Source organism: Dipteris shenzhenensis, chromosome 23 (assembly GCF_047967505.1).
Source record: "Dipteris shenzhenensis isolate YYH24624 ecotype China chromosome 23, Dip_SZ_1.0, whole genome shotgun sequence".
Taxonomy (NCBI): Eukaryota; Viridiplantae; Streptophyta; class Polypodiopsida; order Gleicheniales; family Dipteridaceae; genus Dipteris; species Dipteris shenzhenensis.
Window position 1 is genome coordinate 44,691,827 of NC_141618.1, and position 18,867 is coordinate 44,710,693.

The following is an 18,867-nucleotide window of genomic DNA, read 5'->3' on the forward strand; positions in this document are numbered from 1 at the left end:
GAGTGAATTTTGATGGCTACAGATGCCTAGTTTATGATCTTCGTGATGACAATGCCATAGTTCTCACTGGCACTTTGCAAAAGGGGCTTTATCACCTTGATCATCACTCAGCTGCACTTTCTATCGAAGCATTTGCTATTTCAGATTCATATCTTGCTGAAACTCATCTTTGGCATGAGAGAATGGGTCATCGAGCTCTTGCAAAGCTAAATTCATAGCAGATGGCAAATGATATACCTCAAACTCACATAGTTTCCAAACATGTGTGTGAGGGTTGTCTTTTGGGTAATCCAAACATGTGTGTGAGGGTTGTCTTTTGGGTAAGATGCATCGGTTTCCTTTTCAAAAGAATTGTCCAAAACTCTCACAAAGGAAATTGCAGCTAGTGCATAGTGATGTCTGTGGCCCAATGAGGACAAATGCCATTGGGGGGTACAAGTATTTCATGACTCTCATTGATGACTTCACAAGATATTGCTGGGTATATCCTTTAAAAGCCAAATCTGAAGTTTTCTTATGCTTTCAGAGGTGGCTGAATATGGTTGAGAATGAATCAGGATGCAAGCTTGTCACCCTCAACACAGATAGGGGGGGAGAGTATATGTCAAAGGAGTTTGATGCATTTTTGTCTTCAGGAGACATTGTTCACTCATGCACTACTCCTTACACTCCTCAGCAGAATCCTGTTTTTGAAAGGAAAAACAGGTCCACAATGGAGATGGCCAGATGCATGCTTAAGGCCAAGTCTTTGCCCAATAAATTTTGGCTTGATGCAGTGATGTGTGCCAACTATGTGCTGAATAGATCACCTACAAGGGCATTGAAGATTGTTACACCTCATGAAGCATGGAAAGGCAGGAAGCCTTCACTTTCACACATGAGAGTTTTTGGGTCTCTTGCATATGTTCATGTACCATCTCAGCTGAGACATAAGCTTGATGACAAGGCAATCAAATGCATATTTATTGGTTATAGCCAGGAGAGTAGAGGGTATCGGTTATACCAACCAAACACTGGGAAGATTATTGTCAGTAGAGATGTAATCTTTGCTGAACATTCAGCTTCTCCTCTTGTGGACTGCAAAGCTAAGCCAGATGTTGACATGTTTGATGCCTTTGACTCTTAGTTACCTCTGCCTTCCTCAGAAGAGGACTTTGACCAGCAACATGAGCCTCCTGCAGGTCCTCCAACAAGCAATGATCAGCCACTACTCCATGTTGATTTGCAGGTTTCTCTTCCAGCACAAAATGATCCCACTATTCATGATGCATTGATTGAAGAAAGAGCTGTTAATAGACAGCAAAGGCAAGTTCCCAGATGGCTTCTTGATACATTGAAGGACAGCAAACAAGATCAGTCTTTTGCTGCCCGGACAAGATCAGGGAATAGACAGATGCATGGTCACTTTCTTGAGTTTGCACTCGTTGCTACAGCTTGCAATGAAGCCTCTGTGCCATAAAGATGCTTTTGACAGAAAAGAGTGGATGGATGCAATAAGAGCTGAGTTACAATCCATTGCCAAAAATGACACATGGGAATTAGAAGATCTCCCTCCCGGCAAGCATGCCATTGGTACCCGGTGGGGCTACAAATTAAAAAGGAAATCTGATGGCAGTATGGATCGATACAAAGCCCGTCTTGTTGCAAAAGGGTATGCCCAACAACAAGGCATCGACTTTGAGGAGACCTTTGCTCCCACATCCAGGATTACTACCATTAGATGTGTCATTGCCATTGCAGCCCATCATCATTGGCAAGTGCACCAGCTCGATATCAAAACTGCTTTTCTTCATGGGGATCTGCAGGAAGAAGTCTATGTCACACAACGTCCTGGCTTTGAGGTTGTTAATTATGAAAACAAGGTATGCCGGCTTAGAAAAGCCCTTTATGGTTTGAAGCAGGCACCTAGGGCATGGTATGGCAAAATTCATGCACACTTACTACCCCTTGGTTTTTAGAATAGCCCCACAGAACCCACTCTTTATGTCCGTGGGAGTGGATCTGATTTTCTAGTGCTGATTTTATGTGGATGATATGCTCATCACGGGCCTAGATACTCAGCATATTGCGGCTTTCAAGGCTGATTTGCAGCAGGTTTTTGAAATGTCAGACATGGGACAGCTCCACTATTATTTGGGCATTCAGTTTGCTCATGTTGAGGGGGGTATCATGATGTCACAGTCCAAGTGTATTGGATAGCTCCTTGATCATTTTCAGTTCAAGGATTGCAAGCCAATCTCTACTCCAGTGGACCTTGGCTTCAAATTCTCAGCTCATGATGGGAGCCCACCATGTGATATCACTCTCTATCAGCAGGCTGTTGGATGCCTTATTTATTTATGTCACACCAGACCTGATTTACAGTATGCAGTATCTCAGCTCAGCAGATTCATGCACATGCCCAGTTCACAACATTGGTAGGCAGTGAAGAGAGTTTTCAGATATCTCAAAGGTACTCAGAATTTATCCCTCTACTATGGTAATCAGGGCTGACTTACCATGCATGCTTACACGGATAGTGATTGGGCAAGATGTTTTGACATCAGAGTGTCACATACCGGCAATTGTTTTTTGCTTGGCAATTCATGTATCTCTTGGCTTAGCAAGAAGCAACCATCTAGTTGTGAGGCTGAGTACAAGGCATCTTTCATTGCTATAGTAGAGTGTGTTTGGCTTCGACAATTACTTGCAGATCTTGGTATTCGCCAGACATTCTCCACTATTGTCTACACCGACAGCCAGAGTGCTTTGGCCATTGCGCGTAACCCAGTGTTTCATGCCCGTACCAAGCATATTGAAGTTCACTATCATTATGTTCGAGAGCGGTTGTCAGCAGGAGACATAGAGTTGTCCCATCTTCCCACAGAGGACAACATAGCAGATTTGTTTACAAAGGCACTTCCTCGTCCCAAGTTTGAAGTCTTCCGCCAGGCTTTACACTTGGTTCCCTTTGTTACGTGATCTGACATACCTTGTACATTCATAGGTGGCTATATTCTTTTGGATGAACATGTGCCACCATGATTAGAAAATACCAGGTATTCTGAGACGTTTCCAGAATACTTCAGCTCATCCCATGGAGGGGGGATTGTAGGCCATCTTCTGGTGGTTCTAGTGATGCCCTATAGGCCATGGTATGTGCCTTGTAGGCATAGGTATAGGCACTTAGATTATTTTGTGCCTTTTAGGCCACTAGCTCCTCCTCCACCCCAGTGTGTCCTGGGGCTGACTCAAATGCATAGAAATCCGTTGTGTCTAGTCAATCTTTGTGTCTTGTGGTCTGGCCACCTCCTGTTGTACCAGGATATCCCTGTTTTGGCGCATCTCAAGTAGATAGAGCCCAATGCAAACTTGGTTATGGAAGTGGATCAATCGTGACAGTGGGCCGGACCCGCTTCCATCTTGATAGAGGCAGTGGTATGGCCCTCGGATCTCGTAGTAGGCTGGGAAGGCACAGATAAGTGCCCCTCTGTCTCCGTCACCCCTAGTGTGCATAGCATGCAGATCTGCTACTCTCTGGGTATACATGCCGCTCTCCTTGTCTCAATCCTCAACTGATGGGATGAAACCCGCATCTGCCCAATGGCAATCCTTAGTGCGTGTGAGACTCCTATGTCCTCAAGATACTAGGGTCGGATAATGAAGCCCTCCTACGAGACTCTCAGGAAGTGGTCATAGTAGAAGTGAGTCTTGGTGTGGAGCTCGTGATCCCCCCCCGGTCCGAGCTGTGTGGAGTTGGAGGAGGTCTAACCATATGATACGATTAATCTCATCACATGGGATCGACCCAGGGGGTGCATCCATACTGTACTGAAAGGGAGGGAGCCTATCCATTTGATCCCTATGTCTGGCGAATCATGTGGATACACAGGCATACCATGTGTCTATCCCGCCCTCAGCTAGTCGTCTAGATGACTCCAGATCTAGTCTCGGTAGGCTCTATGGATGAATGTGACTGTTTGGAAGATGGCGTCAATCTATAGTGGTGTCATGGCGGACTCTGCCTGTACTATCTCATGTGGGACCAAGGGCTTACTCCGAATCATCCTGGATCCCATGCTCACCTGTAGCCACTCAAATCTCCTCCACTCTACTATCGTGTCACATCCCCAGAAGGGTGCTGCATACATGGTAGTTGGCCGCACTAGCGTATCAAAGAGCCAACACTTTGTCGGTGGGTTCTGAAAGTGTGCCTGGAAGAATTGTCTCTCCAACCGGGCTAAAGCACCCTGTCCCCGTGTGAGTCATGCACGGGCTGCATGTGTCATGGTGAAAAGGGGTCCTGTGAAGACTGCTCCCAGATAGGTGCAGGACTGCACTTTCTCAACTGTCTCGTCTCAATAAGTGAAGCTGAGTCGACGGAGCATTGCATGTGAGGTGTTGAAGGCCATAACCTTGGTCTTCCCAAGGTTGACTGTCAGGTCTCTCTCTCTGCAAAACACCTCTAGGGCCTCCAAATGTCTCTGCAGTCCCTCTGCTGAGGATGAGATAAGGACTATGGCATCAGCGTATAGCAAGATTTGTATCATGAGGTCGGCCAGTGGCGATCATTCGCCTAGGCGGACTATGAAGGAAGTGATATCATCAATGTAAAGCCCAAAGAGGGTCGGTGAGAGGAGCAGCCTTGCTTCACTTCGATCGTACTCTCGACCCAATCCGATAGGCCATTTGGGGCGCAAACTCTACCTTTGACTGACTCATACAAGCTCATCACTCCCCATATCAATATCTTTGGAATCTGTAGCTCATGTAGTCTCCTAATCATGCTGGACCGTGGGATAGTATCAAAAGCCTTCCGAAAGTCTACAAAGCATGTATAGACCTTCTGATGTTTGGACCTCGCCTCCTCAATGATAGCTCTCAGAGTGAAAATGTGATTTGGTGTTTAATGCTGTCTTTGGAATCTTGCCTGTCCTAGTGCCCTTTGCCACCGAGCCTCTGTATGACTATTGAGCTTCCTCTCCAAAGCTGATCCATAGATCTTAGCCAGAGTGTGGTCAATCATGAGGGTACGGTAGTTCCCAGTCACCATGGGGTCTCCTGCTTTGTGTATCAGTACAATGGTGGTGGTGCTTCAGGTCGGAGGGAAGTCGTGGCACACAGCTTGATTAAACATCTGTGCTAGGACCAGAGCTAGGACCTGATGTCCTTGTGCAAAGTCCTCAATCCGTAGGCTCTGATGGTCCTGCGCTCTCCGATTGTGTAATCATCAAAGTGCTGCCCGTACATTCTGTGTGGTCAACAAGTGGCATGTGGTTGGTCTAGGCATAGAGGACATATTCGGTGGTGTCTGCATCTAGGCATCATAGCTCTATCAGATGGGCTCTTGCCTCTCTGCACTCATCGTCGAACCAAGGGTTTTGGTGCATCTTCCCCTCTCGGACCTGCATGGGTCGGTTCGTGGGGAAGGATCTAGTAACAACGTCCTGTACCACGGAGACTAGGGTGTCGGAGGCACTGGCGAGGTCTAAATTATCTCCAAGTAGCGCTGGGAGCTCCTTGGCTAGGTGACTCACATGCACTAGATCAAGGGCACGGTCAAAATGGGTCTGGATGCATGTAGGCAAGGGATATGGAAGTGTGAGAGATTGGGGAGAGAGAGAGAGCAAGAGAGTGAGAGCTTGAGAGCTGAAAGCTTGAGAGCTGAGTTTCCATAGAAGAGTGTAAAGAGTACAACTCAAAGAGTGAGAGATAAGGTTTTGTCCTAGTGACAAAACCTTAGTAGTCACTAACCATAGTCAGTGAACTAACTGCGGTTAGGGGAAAAAACCTCTTAAAGAGGGAAAAGTGCCCCTAACTAGCTTATTAAATTACATTGGTCACTGCTGAATTATATCTATAATTCTAACACCCCCTGCAGTGCCAATGTCATGTACAAGGCTGATCAGTGCCAATGTCATGTACAAGGCTGATCAATCACCAAACGGATATAAGTTCAAGGCACTACGAAATGCCTCAAACCTTTCACGTGGTAGTGCTTTGGTGAAAATATCTGCAATGTTGTCATGTGTGGACACAAAGATCATACTGATCTCTCCTGCATGCAACTTCTCTCTGACGTAGTGATAGTGAACCTCAATGTGCTTCGTGCGAGCATGAAACACTGGATTCTTTGCCACTGCAATGGCACTCTGACTATCAGTGAGAATTGGAGAAGGACCCTCCAAAGACAGATGAAGATCAGCAAATAGACGTCGCAGCCAGACACATTCAATTGTTGCTGTGAAAGCTGCCCTGTACTCAGCTTCACATGATGAAGTAGCCACTGTGGATTGTTTCTTGCTCAGCCAGGAAATGCAAGATTTACCCAAAAAGAAACAATTGCCACTAGTGGACTGCCTAGTGTCATAATCACCAGCCCAATCTGAATCACTGTAGGCATGCATGTGCAAGTCACCCCCCCGGGAAATAGCAAGCCAAAAGACTTCGTGCCCTGCAAATAACGGAAGATGCGCTTAACTGCCTGCCAATGCATAGTTTTTGGGCTGTGCATGTACTTGCTCACTTGAGATACTGCAAACTGAATATCAGGTCTAGTGTTGCAGAGATATATGAGACATCCAACAGCCTGACTGAAAAGTGTGGCATCAACTAATTCTCTTGCATCATGCATTGTGAGTTTCAGCCCCGGCTCCATGGGAGTGGCTATGGGCTTACAATCATGCATGTTAAATCTGTCCAAGAGTTTCTGCACATACTTGGACTGAGACATAAGAGTGCCACGTCTCTCATGAGAGAACTGGATCCCCAAATAAAAGTGAAGCCGCCCCAAATGTGACATGTCAAGGTTGGTCTGCAAATCAGCTTTGAAATCTGCAATTTTGTCTTCATTGGACCCTGTGAGCAGTAAGTCATCGACATAAAGAAGTATGACTAAAATTTCCCCCCCATCCATCTTGATGTAGAGGGTGCTCTCAGTAGGACTATTGTGCAGCCCCTTGCTGGTCAAAAAGGCATGAATCTTGGCATACCATGCACGAGGGGCCTGTTTCAGCCCATACAGAGCTTTGTGTAGCTTGCATACCTGAAGTGCATTTGCTGTGATTTCAAAGCGTGGAGGTTGTTTGACATGCACCTCTTCCAGCAAGTCTCCATTTAAGAAGGCTGTTTTTATGTCCAACTGATGAACATTCCACTCAAAATGTGCAGCCATTGCAATAACTGATCGGATGGTGGTCATCCGGGATGTAGGAGCGAATGTCTCCTCATAATCTATGCCCTTTTTTTGAGCATAGCCTTTAGCGACCAGCCTTGCCTTGTATCTGTCAATGGAGCCATCTGGCTTCCGTTTGACCTTGAAAACCCATCGTGTGCCAATGGCATGTTTACCTGGTGGCAAGTCGACAACATCCCAAGTCTGATTTTTTTCAATGGACTGCAACTCATCGTGCATGGCATTCATCCAATGCACATTGTCCTTTGCCTCTTCGAATGTGGCAGGCTCCTCCTCATCAAGAAGAGTACCTGCATATGTTGATTCCACTGAATTAGCACCTTCCATGTGCCTTGCTGCACTACGAGTCCTGCCAGGTAACGGAGCATCAATTTTACTCTCCCTGAGAGTCTGTAACAGCCAGTTTGGGACTGTTTTTGCTGCATGTATGTCTGCAATTTCTTGCTGCACCACCTGTTCCACTGCCTGTGGAGGTGGCAAGACATCCTGTGGTGGAACTAAAGCATCGGGAGGTGGCTGTAAATTCTGATTTGCATCAAAAATATCAGCAGGGGAACCCAAGGCAATGGGTAGCAACCCCTCAAAGACATCCTCTGAAGAAGAAGGCATTTGAAATTCAGCCTGAGTGTGAGCTGAATTTTCTGCAAATATCACATCTCTACTGACAATGATCTTGCGTGTAGCAGGATTGTAGAGACTGTACCCAACAAATATGCACTTAATGGCTTTATCTGACAACTTGTGCCTAAATTCAACTGGCACATGAGCATAAGCAAGGCATCTAAAGACTCGGAAATGATCCACTGAAGGCTTTCTCTCATTCCAGACCTCATAGGGAGTTTTTGTTTTTAAAGCCTTAGTGGGAGCCCGATTCAAAATGTAATTGGCACACATCAGACCCTCAAGCCAAAATTTGTGAGGCATGTGGTTGCTTTTCAGCATACATCTGTCCATCTCCATGAGAGTTCTATTTTTCCTCTCAGCTTTGCCATTTTGCTGAGGGGTCTGCCTCACTGTGAGCTGATGCACAATACCCTTGCCTTTCAGAAAAGCATCAAAATTTGCAGACAAGTATTTCCCACCTCTATCTGTGCGCAATGTCTGTATCTTGAGTCCGGTTTCATTTTCAACCATGGCTGAAATGTGTTTAAACACCCTACACACTTCTGATTTGCGCTTCAGCCCAAAGACCCAAGTGAAATTGGAGTAATCATCAATAAAGGTAACGAAGTAGAGATGACCACCCAACGATGGAGTACTCATGGGACCACAGACATCATTGTGTATAAGCTATAATTTGCGGACAGCTTTAACTGAACCATCCTTTTTGAAGGGGAATCTAGGCATCTTGCCTAAAATGCACCCTTCACAGGCATGTGGAGGAGGTATCTCAAGAGGTGGCAATGCATCAACCATAGAATGCTTCTGAAGTGTCATCAAGCTGTTGTAATGCATGGGCCATATCGGGCATGCCATAATTCTGCATTTTGCATGGCAGTAGTAGGGGTAGAAACTGCAAGAGCATGGGCTGCTCTTTTCTCAAAAAGATCAAGCTCAAAAAGCCCACGCAGCAGAGTACTAGATAATCTTAAGGCAAAATCATCTTCCCTGTCTCGGACAGCACATTTGTCATCCTCAAAGATGACCTGAAATCCAGCTCTGTTAAGAGTGGACACTGAAAGAAGATTTTTGGTGATACCAGGCACATATAAGACATCTGAAAGTCTGAAAGTTGAGCCATCAATGGCAGTAAGCTCAACATCTTCTGTGCCACGTACTGAATATGATGAGTTATTGGCACAAGTGACTTTCTTACCATCGGGAGGTGGATGCAAGGAAGTAAAAAGACACTTCCTAGAAGTGACATGCTTGGATGCACCGCTGTCAAAATACCAAGTGTTCAGTGTTTCATTGACACTGAAAGCAGATGCATCCGTTGAAGAGTCATAACTGCAAGTCAGAAATGCATATGTATCATCATTACAAGTGGCTGTACTATCCCGAGCATTTGGAGCAGCCAGCCTAGAATCTGAAATGCAAGATAAAAAGGCATAATCCTATCCAACAAAGTTGGCTGTAGCATCCCCACTGTCAGATGCATGAGGAGCTGAATCTGAAACAGCCATACCGGAGCTGTTTTTCTTCTCTTTTGCAAGCCTTTTCCTGCATTCTGCAATGTGATGACCTGGCTTTTTGCAGTAGTGACAAAAATCCTTCTTCTTGGGCTTACTTGCATCATTTTTAGCCTTTTGTGAAGGTTGTCCTGACCCACTGGAAGGCTGATTTACTGATGTCTTAGCCTGTCCCTTTGTTTTTGATTTAAACTTTGAGAGCATAGCTTGTTCACCTGCACGTGAAGCCAAGTTTTTCCTTGTCTGCTCTTCCTGAAGAAGAAGTCCTATCAACTCATGAAAAGTGAGAGGATTTGCACCCCCCCTCAATGATAAGTTCAGCGAAGTATGAAAGCTGAGATAAGACTCAGGAAGAGAATTCAGAGTGGTAGTAATCATCTCTGAATCAGGAATAATCTCATCTATGTTCAATAATTGCTCTCTGAGATCCTGTAGCTATGTGAGGTGGACTGACATGGAGTCACCCTCTTCCACATGTGTATTACTTAACTCTCTTTTCAAGAAAGATACTCCTGCATCATTCTGGGCTGCATACATGCTTTCTAAAATATCCCACGCTGCCTTCGAGGTCTTACACGACCGGATATGCAGAATGATAAATCTTTTCACTGAAAGAGAGATGCATGACAAAGCTAAGGCATCCCGTGAATCCCATCTCTTCTGCTCTGGAGTAGTGGCTTATGGGCTATGTCCATCGGTAGTGACCTCTTGTGCATAGGATGATGTGTCTAGAGCGAAGTAGCACACCGCAATGAAGATAGGTCGGGCATCTGGATGCTGAACTCGTATCCACATTTGCCGAGCATGCTCCTCTCTCCGGGACACAGAGATAAGTGATCTCTTGTCTGGTTTGAAAAGGACAGCCATAGCGGGACATATGGATACTTGCAAATTGTACTTGTGTGAAGTTTCACTTGAACAATAGAAGCTCATTAAGGTGGAGAACACTATTTTTGTGTGAACAAAAGATGAAAACTATGGTTGGTATATTGTGGACAGAAAACACAATTCCATTGATGATTGACAAACATCCATTGACAGGAACACCTATCCCTTAAACAAAACATTCGACAATGAAAGTCTGGTTTGTTCCAAATTGTTGCAAATAGCAGTTTACTTGGGGATTGTATAAAATCTGTAAATTCATCAACAAAGATTTGTTGTCTGGCTGTGCATGAATGTCTGACTGGTTGTTTGATCATTCATCACTATTTAGCCATCAAGCTTCTAGGCAAGCACACTTTAAAACCTGTGATGAAAAGCCTTTGATATCTTGTGGATAGAAGGACTCCGCATTTTATCAACATGATTATTTGCTAATGAGATGGAGTTAATTGTGAACGACCTCTAGTCCCTCATATCAATGACAATTGAGCTTTCGATGAATGGGTATATGCTATATCAACCTTGTGCACAACAATTTGCTGGTAACGATGGTCAAGCTTTATGTTAATAAATGCCACCAGTTGACAGGTATTAAGATGTTAGAAATATGTTGGCGTTTGGAACAGCCAAATCAATAGCAGGAGAGTTTGCATGGGGTCTCTTCGTAGGACATTTATTGTCTGCAGTGGCTCTTTATAGTTGCAGTGGTCTCTCCTTCTAGTTCTCTATTTCTTTCTTAAGGAATTGACAACCTTGTAGACCCTGTTTATGTAGAATAATCAAAGTGTCGTTAGCTTCGATCATTCTTGTGATTTATTACTAAAAGATTGGCCACATGACTTTCAATGGAGATCCTTCACCATAGACCCAATGAAATATTTTGGAGCTTTGAAAATATAGGCTCTTGAGAAAGCAAGAAGAGTAGAACAAAAGCCTATGTCGGTGGATGGGAAAAAGTTGAGTGTTTGAGTGATTCATGCTCCGTCATTTATGATACAAGAGGTCATAGGTACTGGAGATGTGATTCTTCTTTAATGAACTTGGTGTCTAGTTATGTAGATTGTTGTCCCTTCTTGACATTCTCACTGTTGGTTCAATTTGCCAAGACTCATTGACAATTTTTTAGTGTTGAAGATTGAATCTAATATTTGTGCGAGGGCACATGTGATGGGAGTCCTTGAACTAATCACAGGGCTGCATTTGGTGAGACAATCTCACTTGGTGGGGAGGCCACAAAGTAATTATGAGAGCTGTTAGTTCTTGTGAAAACCACCACAGTGATATCACACTACATATGTTTCATCCTCCCTATGGTTTAGATATTTAGTATTTGTGCATGTGTATGTATTTGCCTGGGTGCAGTTGCTCACTTAGTGGCTTCACCCATTTAGCTCATTGTATCTGTTTTTTTTTGTCTCAGCTACACTCTGGCATTTTAAAGACTTTAATAAAATTTCTTTCTTTCTTTCCTTGTTTCCTTTTATTGCACCCACACATGTGCCAATGTACCATATCCTCTAGATTACTTGTATGTTTGATCCTATGGTGATGGAAATATAATTTTGGTTAGAAGTGATTCTAAAGAATATTGATTTGAAAGGCTATTACTTATGGATGGCCTTTTCTTAGAGGAAATTTCTATGTAGACCATGTGGTCAATATTTGTAGGAGCTATTGTTCTCAAGAACATGAACTTGTATTTCTACAAGCAATTATTGTTATAATGTTTAATTTTGTTTGGACATGTCAACTTATTATGGACTCACCTTGATGATCCAGGTTATCACAAATACAGTACGAAGGTTAAGTCCTTTAGATGCCGCCAAGTTTCTTCAATTAGCGGTCTTTAAAATAGATGCAAGGTATGCCCATAGGTTGTGATGATGAGTGATTAAACTTGTTCAATTTGGGAGTTTGCTAACAAAAAGATAAGGTATCACACTATTTTTAATCTAAGCGGGAAAACATGGAAGGGTAGGTAGGACAAGAAGGCTATTGTTGTATAGCAAAAAAAAAAAGTAGAGAAGTCTTTTTGTTTTTTCCCGGTCTCTTATTGCTTTTGAGTAATGGTAAGTCTAGAGATTTTTCTTCCTACTATCCATTAAATCTTAAGATATGAAATTTTGACTATATCTATTTGTATTAGCTTGTATGGAGGCATTAGCTTGTCGTAGTGGATTTTTGGGTATTATTTATGTTGTTTTTTATTCCTAAATCATTTTCACCATAGTGTGTGGGGAACCTAGATAGAGCATGAATGGATCATATGATGTGGAAGAATGCTCGTACTAAATAGGAAAATTTTCCATGAGAGAACTATAGTTGTTTTGGGCAATTGGAAAGTTTACCTTGAGAAGGCACTGCTTAGAATGTGGACGTGCTCACTCTCTTCATAATTTCGTTTCTTGTATCTTGGCCCTAAACTCTCCATGTCTGTCCCATCTAGTATAGCAAGTTATCCTTCCCCAAGTCCTCATATGGAGGCTCATAAGTGGGGGGGTTTCACTCATATTCCAACACACTCTGCTCTCATATCGCCTCCTCCCAACTCGGACATATAGAAGTTTATGACATGTTGCTGTGTCCATTCTAGCTTTGTCTCTCGTGTTGGCTGATTTTGTCTCAATAGTGTCTCTCTATGTCGTCGCATCCTGATCAAGTAGAGACCGATGTAGACGTGATTATGAAAGTGCATGAGTCTAGAAGAAGACCGGAACCTGTCTCCCTCGTAGAAAGGGCACTGACATGTAGAAGTTTGACATGCTGCTATGTTTGGTCTAGCTCTGTCTCCCGTGTTGTCTGATTTGTCTCAATAGAGTCTCTCTATGTCGTCGCATCTCGATCAAGTAGAGACCGATGTAGACCTGATCATGAACGTGGATCAGCCTGAGAAAAATTCCGAACTCGTGGCCCTACTACAAAGGGTAGTGATATCGTCCATGAATCTCGTAGGAGACTAGGCATGTACATAGAAAGTGCTCCTCTGTCTCCACCTTCTCTAATGTGGACAAGCTACGGATTTGCTATTCTCTAGGTGTGCCTGTGGCTGTCCTTGGCTCAGTCCTTAGCTAGTGGATGAGATTTGTAGCTATCTATTGGTAATTCCCAATGCACTTGACACTTGTTTTTCCTCCGGTCATTGGGGGTTTGATAATCACTCTCAAGAAGTGATTATCAAGAAGTGATCATGATAGAACTAGAGCTTGGTGGGGACCTCTTGGTGCACGCATTCCCTCCCCCGGCAAAAAAAAAAGTCTGTGACGTACAAAGCTGGAGTAGGTCTAATCGTATGATACGGTTGATCTCATCTTGTGGAATTTGAGAGGGTGGCCCATCGAAGCGGTACTGAAAGGTTGGAGTTGATCCATTTGAATACTTTGACTGGCATACCAAGCCGTGCTAACCCCTTGCTTGGATGACTCTAGCTAGGCAAGATCCAAATCCGATAAAGTTATGTCACTTTATTAAAAATGGCATTGATCTTGAGTGGTGTCTTGGCTTGTTCCGAATTGTTTGGGACCCCTATAATTGCCTATAGACTCTCAAATCTTCTGCACTCAGCTATCACGGAGAGATCACTCCCCTAGAAGGGTGTTGCGTACAAGGCCGTCAACCGTAGTGGGGTATCAAACAATAATCCCTCGTTCGGCGGGTCCTAGAAATGTGCTTCAAAACACTATCACTCTAGTTGAACCAGAGCTCTCTGACCTATCCTAGGTTGTGCCCTGGCTACATGAAGCATCGTGAATACCGATGTGTGAAGATTGCCCCTAGGTAAGTGTAGGAGTGCATGATCCCCCTAGTAAGTGAAACTAAATCGATGCAATACCACCCATGGGGTGTTCAAAATCATAAACTTGGTCTTACGAGGCTGATTGTCAAGTCTCTCTCTCCCTGCAAAACACCTTCAGGGATTCTTATAAGCTTGCAGGATATGAGAACAACATCATGTGCGTATAACAATCTTTGTATCATTAGGTCAGCAATCAATGACCCCTCACCTGCAAGGCAGTCAATGAAGATCGTGATCTCATCATACAGAGCCCAAGAAGTGTCGGTGAAGGGGGGAATCTCTGCTTGACTCCAATCGTGCTCTAAATGCAATCAGACAAGTTGTCTTGGTCATGCACTCTCCCTGTTACTGACACATGATATGAGGACGACATCATGTGCGTATAACTATCTTTGAATCATTAGGTTGGCAATCAGTGACCCCTCACCTGCAAGGCGGTCATTGAAGCTTGTGATCTTTGTTGGAGGAGAGCAAACCTCACGTGGGCGTGGGTGTGGTCGACTCTTTGCATGGACACTAGGTGGCAACACCCGTAATTTATGCTCACTTTGGAGATGGCGCAATTCTCTGAGAGTAGAGCTCATCACTGAGCTCAACCCCTCTCTGGGCATCTCTCGGTTAGCAGCTGACTATGTGGATCTACTCCAACGTTATTATGGCTCGATGTCTTGTATTCGGTGATAAAGCCCAGTAGTTAATACTCGTAGGTGTGTGTGTGGAAGGTATGTAGCTTATCATCCTCCAGCAAGCCCCGTAGGGATGAGGAGGACTCAAGATGGTTGTAATGAGACTTTGGTCTGATAATAAAGTGCTTTTGTTTAGTCTTCACGTTGAGTTCTTCTTCTTGTTAATGGTTTCTTTGCATATGCGCTTGTAGAGCTAGAATAATCTTTCACAATCTTATCATGCAGAGCCCAAGAAGTATCGGTGAGGGGGGGCATCTCTGCGTCACTCCAATCGTTCTCTAAATGCAATCAGATAGGTCGTCTTGGTCATGCACTCTCCTTGTTTCACAATCTTTAGAGGTAGAATAATCTTTCACAATCTTATCATGCAGAGCCCAAGAAGCGTCGGTGAGTGGGGGCATCTCTGCTTCACTCAAATCGTGCTCTAAATGCAATCAGACAAGTCGTCTTGTTCATGTCGGTGAGGGGGAGCATCTCTGCTTGACTCCAATCGTGCTCTAAATGGAATCAGACAGGTTGTCTTGGTCATGCACTCTCCCTGTTACTGACTCATATAGAGTCATCACTCCCTAGATCATAACTTGTGGGATTTGCATCTCTTGAAGTGTCCTAATCGTACGAGATCGTGGAAGTGTGTCAAAAGCCTTCTGAAAGTCTACAAAGCAAGTGTAGACTTTCCGGGATCTAATCTCACCTTCTTGATGAATGCGCATACATGAGGATGTGGTCTAGAGTAGAGTGCTGTCTGTAGAACCTAGTCTGTTCGAAAGCTTGCTGTCCTTGTATCTCTCTGAACAGCCCACGCGCGTTTGCAGGTTGCACGAACCGGCCAGGTCGAAGACCGTCGCCAGTAGCAGCAGCAGCAAGTCGTGGTCATCGTCTAGGTCGGACGGGGTGCCGTCAAAGGCCATTGTCATCTAGGTCGAAGGGGGCCACTGTCAACCTCAGTTCACGTAGGTCAGGTTTGGGGGGGTGCAGCAGCAGACCATGCCAACTCTAGGCTGAGCTGAGCCCCTGGCTCAGTCTGGGGTGTTAGAGACAGCATGCCCTGGCTGCATGAAGCATCGTGAATACCAATCGTGCCCTGGCTGAATATCCTAGGTCGTGCCATGGCTGGATGAAGCATCGTGAATACCGATCGTGTGAAGATTGCCCCTAGGTAAGTGTAGGAGTGCATGATCCCCCTAGTAAGTGAAACTAGATCGATGCAATACCACCCATGGGGTGCTCAAAATCATAAACTTGGTGACACTACGTGGCAACACCCGTAATTTCTGCTCACTTTGGAGATGGCGCAATTCTTTGAGAGTAGAGCTCATCACTGAGCTCAACTCCTCTCGTGGAATCTCTCGGTTGGCAGCTGACTATGCGGATCTACTCCAACGTTATTATGGCTCTATGTCTTGTATTCGGTGATAAAGCCCAGTAGATAATTTGCTTCACTCCAATCGTGCTCTAAATGGAATCAGGCAGGTCGTCTTGGTCATGCACTCTCCTTGTTACTGACTCATATAGAGTCATCACTCCCTAGATCATGACTTGTGGGATCTGCATCTCTTGAAGTGTCCTAATCGTACGAGATCGTGGAAGTGTGTCAAAAGCCTTCTGAAAGTCTACAAAGCAAGTGTAGACTTTCCGAGATCTGATCTGACCTTCTTGATGAATGCGCATACATGACGATGTGGTCTAGAGTAGAGTGCTGTCTGTAGAACCTAGTCTGTCCGAAAGCTTGATGTCCTTGTATCTCTCTGAATAGCCCGCGCTCGTTTGCAGGTTACACCAACAGGCCGGGTTGAAGACCGTCGCCAGTAGCAGCAGCAGCAAGTCGTGGTCATCGTCTAGGTCGGAGGAGGTGCTGTCAAAGGTCGTCGTCATCTAGGTCGAAGGGGGGCACTGTCAACCTGTCACGGGGGCGTGAAATTCTAAGTACTTTAATGTACTACAAGACCGTGGCAACTTTGGTTTTAAAAGTCCAAGCGTGGGCTTAATAATGTGTAATTTAACACGGCATGGTGCCTAGCACATAAGCGTAATTAATCCCTAGGCCCAAAGGCATTCCAAGGAATTAAAAGAGTGGTTGTTGGAAAATGATGATGTGGCATTTTTAATGGGCCCCCTTGATAGAAACTCTACTCTCTAACTCTCCCTACATCACGGGCGATGGCATCTCAAATTTTCCACCCAACCATACTCTCCTGGATCGCACGTTTTTCAATCAATACATCCTTTTTCTTCCTCATGCATATCCACGAGACCCTCATTTCCCTAGATGGTTCCCCTTGCCAAATGTCATCATTTTAGCCTTTCCACTTGGTGCACCATTTACCCCTCTCTTGGGGCACATTTAAAACCACTTGCCCCTTGGCATTATTGCACATTTAGGTGCACCTAGGCCTTAGCACTCAGAACCACCTAGTCAATGCCATTTCACCCTCACCTAGGACCTTGGCAGTTACTTCTCTTGACCATTTCATTTACGCACATTAATTATTACAACAGTTGGTCATCTAAGAGAAAATGCCCACCGATCTTTCCGAGGTCATGCTTTCTCGCTAGAGAATAACATTCCTTCCCTCTTCAAGCATCAGCGTCCTCGATGATGAAATCTGGGAACACTCTCCGTAACTGGTATACGGATTCCCAGGTAGCTTCCGATAGAGGTTGACCATGCCATGCAACCAACACCGTGGGTATCTTCCGATTTCGTATTTGCATTGTTCCTCAATCCAAGATTCTTGTTGGTTTGCGCCTTGCAATATTCTCTCTCTCCTGAAACAAAACCACACCTTCGATTAGTGAGTCACCTGTATGTAAAAATTTCTTTAAGCGCGAAACATGAAAAACCGGGTGCACCTTACACCCCTGTGGCAATTCTAATTTATAGGCTACATTGCCTATTCTCTTTAGAATTAACCACAGCCCAGAGTATCGAGGTGATAACTTAGCACACTCTCCTGAAGTCAGTGACTTCGAGTGCGAAGGAACTCTGAGAAAAACTTTTTCTCCCTCCTTAAATACTCTTATAGACCGGTTTTCATCCGCATACACCTTGGCTCTATCCATAGCCTGACGGATATTAGCTCTCGCAAGTGCTAGCATCTCCCGCATCTGAACCACAAAGTTCGCGGCACTAGGCACTTTCTGAGGTACTCCAACTATAGTTGGATTAACTGGTCTATAACCATAGTTCAGCTCAAACGGACTGAACCTGGTAGATGAATGTTTTCTATCATTGTAGGCAAACTCCAACAATGGCAACCACTTGTCCCATGTATGTTGCCTCAATATGACACATATGCCCTCAGCATATCCTCTAAAGTCTGGTTGACTCTCTCCGTCTGACCATCCGTCTCAGGATGATCCCCACTACTCATTCCCAACTGTCCTTAGTGTCTCAAATACCGCTGTCCAAAAATGACCGGTAAATTTGACATCTCTGTCTGACACTACGGATCTAGGCAATCAATGCAGACGAAGTATATGTCTAATGAACAAATCCGCCACTTGCGGGGCACTAACAGACTCTCTAGTCGGAATGAAGTGAGCCATCTTGGTTAGACGATCAACCACCAGAAGGATAGAATCATACCCTCCTTGTGTCGTAGGCAGCCCTACAATAAAGTCCATGGAAACGCTCTCCCACTTACTTAGTGGTATCTCCAAGGGCTGTAAAAGTCCGGGTGGCTTCACCCGCTCGGCCTTACTTACTTGATACGAGAAACACCGTGTCACATATTCATGGATATGCTTTTTCATCTTTGGCCAAAAGAAATCTCGTTTCACGAGATCATATGTCTTCTCGACCCCTAGATGTCCCGCACACGGGCTATCATGGCACTGTCGAATGACTCTCTGCCTGAGATCATTCTGACTAGGTACTACAACCTTGCCATTTCTAACTAGCATACCATCCCTTATGATATATCTTGCATAAGTTTGGCCTTTTCTGGATGCCAGGTCATCCTTTTCATTTTCCCCGGGTTTTAACACATGAGCTTTAGGCCATAAGCTCTGGACAAACTCGTCCACTTTTTGAGTTTCTCTCATCTCGGTCATTAGAACACTCTCTAATACCGTGAAACTCAGGTTGTGCATAATGCGAGACAACGCATCAGCCACCTTATTATCTTTTCCTCTTCGGTACCGAATCGTTAGATTAAACTCCTGCATGAGCTCTGCCCACCTAGCTTGGCGGCC

At 44.7% G+C, this 18,867-nt stretch overlaps 1 protein-coding gene across 3 annotated transcripts in view; it reads left to right on the plus strand.

The window, feature by feature from the left end:
* The window catches only part of LOC147887439 (transducin family protein / WD-40 repeat family protein), a 100,952-nt gene that overhangs the window by 61,915 nt on the left and 20,170 nt on the right, over positions 1-18,867 (plus strand). For all 3 annotated transcript variants that reach the window (XM_087394772.1, XM_087394773.1, XM_087394774.1), the window contains one exon: positions 11,971-12,053. In XM_087394772.1, the coding sequence (XP_087250898.1) occupies positions 11,971-12,053 (83 nt within the window). The remainder of the gene's footprint in view (positions 1-11,970; positions 12,054-18,867) is intronic.